At 44.6% G+C, this 2,500-nt stretch overlaps 1 protein-coding gene across 1 annotated transcript in view; it reads right to left on the reverse strand.

Annotated features, from left to right (window-relative positions):
• Positions 1 to 2,102: 2,102 nt before the first annotated feature.
• The window catches only part of LOC143040466 (serine/threonine-protein kinase pim-1-like), a 792-nt gene continuing 394 nt past the window's right edge, over positions 2,103 to 2,500 (reverse strand). Inside the window, exon 1 of the mRNA XM_076211561.1 lies at positions 2,103 to 2,500. This exon is cut by the window's right edge and continues 394 nt beyond it. Coding sequence (XP_076067676.1) covers positions 2,103 to 2,500 — 398 coding nt within the window.

Below are 2,500 nucleotides of genomic sequence, written 5' to 3' on the forward strand. Positions count from 1 at the left end.
GTGATATATGAAACTTTCCAGTCACTGGAGCAGGAGTTTTGACTCAGTGAAGCATTGATTATGGAGGAAAGTGTTAGGGCAAGTACTGGAGTAAATTCTTTGTAGATTTTCATAGGTAGATCAAAAGGTGTTGTAGATCTGTTATACTTTAATTTACTTAGTTTAGTGGCAACGTCAACCTCCTGGACAGGGGCAGGGGATGAGGAGAAGGGGAGGTAGGCAGGTAGGCCGAATAGGTTAAGGGGGGCTAAGGTGTGTGTGTGTGTGTGTGCGCGTGCGTGCGTGCGCGCGCGCGCGCGTGTGTGTGTGTGTTTCACCATGATCTTTCAACATGGTATTTGGACCACGGGTTGGACTCGTGATCGTGTGTGTGTGTGTGTGTGTGTGTGCTTGTGTGTATATGTGTGTGCGTGTGTGTGTGTGTGTGTGTGTGTGTGTGTGTGTGTGTGTGTGTGTGTGTGTGTGTGTGTGTGCGTGCGTGCGTGCGTGCGTGCGCGCGCGCGTGTGTGTGTGTGTGTGTGTGTGTGTGTGTGTGTGTGTGTGTGTGTGTGTGTGTGTGTGTGTGTGTGTGTGTGTGTGTGTGTGTGTGTGTGTGTGTGTGTGTGTGTGTGTGTGTGTGTGTGTGTGCGTGTGCGTGTGTGTGCGTGTGTGTGTGTGTGTGTGTGTGTGTGTGTGTGTGTGTGTGTGTGTGTGTGTATGTGCGCGCGCATGTGTGTGTGTGTGTGTGTGTGCATGCGTGTGCGTGTGTATCTATATAAGTATACTATATTTCAGTATATGCATGCACATATGTATTGGCTGCTCTACCTCTTTTGATTATGTTTTGCGGCTGATGATTGCTTCTCACGTGAGAAATGGTTCAGCCTAGATATGGAACCTGGCTTCACTGATGGGATACTGAAGTGACTGCGAAAACTAGACAGTGATAGCAAAGGAACCGACTGAAATATCTAACAAAATTTCATCCAACAAAAGAGATTCAAGACGTACCCAAGAAAAGCCTTCTAGATCTGAAGCGGAATTGACAATACACATATAAATGTTTATATGTACCTATGTTTATTGGTGACTACCGGACGATTTCATTCAGCTGAGGGAAACCCTTTTATTCTCCAAAGGGTTAGGGCCCTCAGATTTTGTTCAGATAGCGCTGTTTCGGCTCTTTCATATGATACTGCAGTGAGTTTGCCTGTTCCGTGTATTTCGTGGGATGAATTCTATTTTTTTTTTCTTCCGGCCAAGTTGCGATTTCCCGAAGCATTTTGCAAACTGTAGAGGTCTTTTCCTTTTTAATTCTGGAAAGAAGGCTCTTCTATGGTCTCAATCTTTTTCTCTTTCTTTTTTAGTCTCAACTGCATCAAATGATCCAGGCTTCTTATTTCCACGTCTGTCGTTGTTTATGAGATCATGAGCTAAAGGGCAGACACTGGAAAAGCAAGGTTGTTCATCGTTGTCATCTTCACGTTTTCTTTGGCTTTTCATTTTCTTAAATGCGATCCAGGTAGTACAGCAATAGTCCCAGTGTATCTCTTTTCATTTTCTACTAATCTCCTTCGGGCATTTTGTGTATTCAACTTCAACTGATTGTTTTGTGGCTCTGGGTATTTCAAGGGAGGATGGAAACCGCTGGCTATCAATGGACTCAAATATATTTTGCCACTAGAAGCAAATTCCGGGGGATATTTCGAAGGTGCCAACTCATTTAGTGACTTTTGTCTCTGTGCTGACCGAAAACATAAGAAACCTCGTATTAATATAAGACATTCTTTCCTCACGAAGCAATGCCTTACACCGGGAAAATATTTTTGACTGCATGCAACATTTAAGGTATTCTTTCTTCCTGGAATTATATCATCTACGACTTCTTCAGGGAAATTTGTTTATAGACTTTTTTGTCTTTTTGGGCTGATCAAAGTCTGGCCTTTCTGGGGCTTTTGTTTTCTCTTCAGGAATGCGTTGGTAATCTAGTTAGAGGAAAAGGATGCTTATCATGACTATTATTTTTTCAGTCGTTTATTTCTTTTCTGGCCGGCTTTATCTCGATTTTTCGCTGCATCCGGTGGACCTCTTTTCCTCTTTTTGTTCTCCTCTGGTAAGGTCAGCTACTTCTGTTTCACTCGAGGATTCTTCTTCGGAGTTCTATTCTTGAGGACTTTGGCAGTTTCGAGCTCTAAATGGACATCGAGGTCCTTTACCTTCAGCCACGGGTGGGATAAAATTCCGTTGAAGGAGAGGCGTTCCCATGGGTCCTTGACGAAACAGCGCATAATCAGGTCTCGGCATGGCCTAGGGACATTCTTTGGGAAAGGCGGGTCAGCCTTCTGGATCGACTCATTTGAGTGGAATGGATCGTCGCGGCAAATGAGGTAATAAAGGAGAGTTCCGAGGCTCCACACGGTCGCTGGAACATGCAGAAACCTTCCCCCTCGTATGTATTCCGGTGGCCAATATATTCGCGTTCCGCCTGTGTCGCTTCCCTTGTAACTCCTGACATATTCTC

This window comes from Oratosquilla oratoria, chromosome 28 (assembly GCF_046742065.1).
Source record: "Oratosquilla oratoria isolate Oo_2021 chromosome 28, ASM4674206v1, whole genome shotgun sequence".
Lineage (NCBI taxonomy): Eukaryota > Metazoa > Arthropoda > Malacostraca > Stomatopoda > Squillidae > Oratosquilla > Oratosquilla oratoria.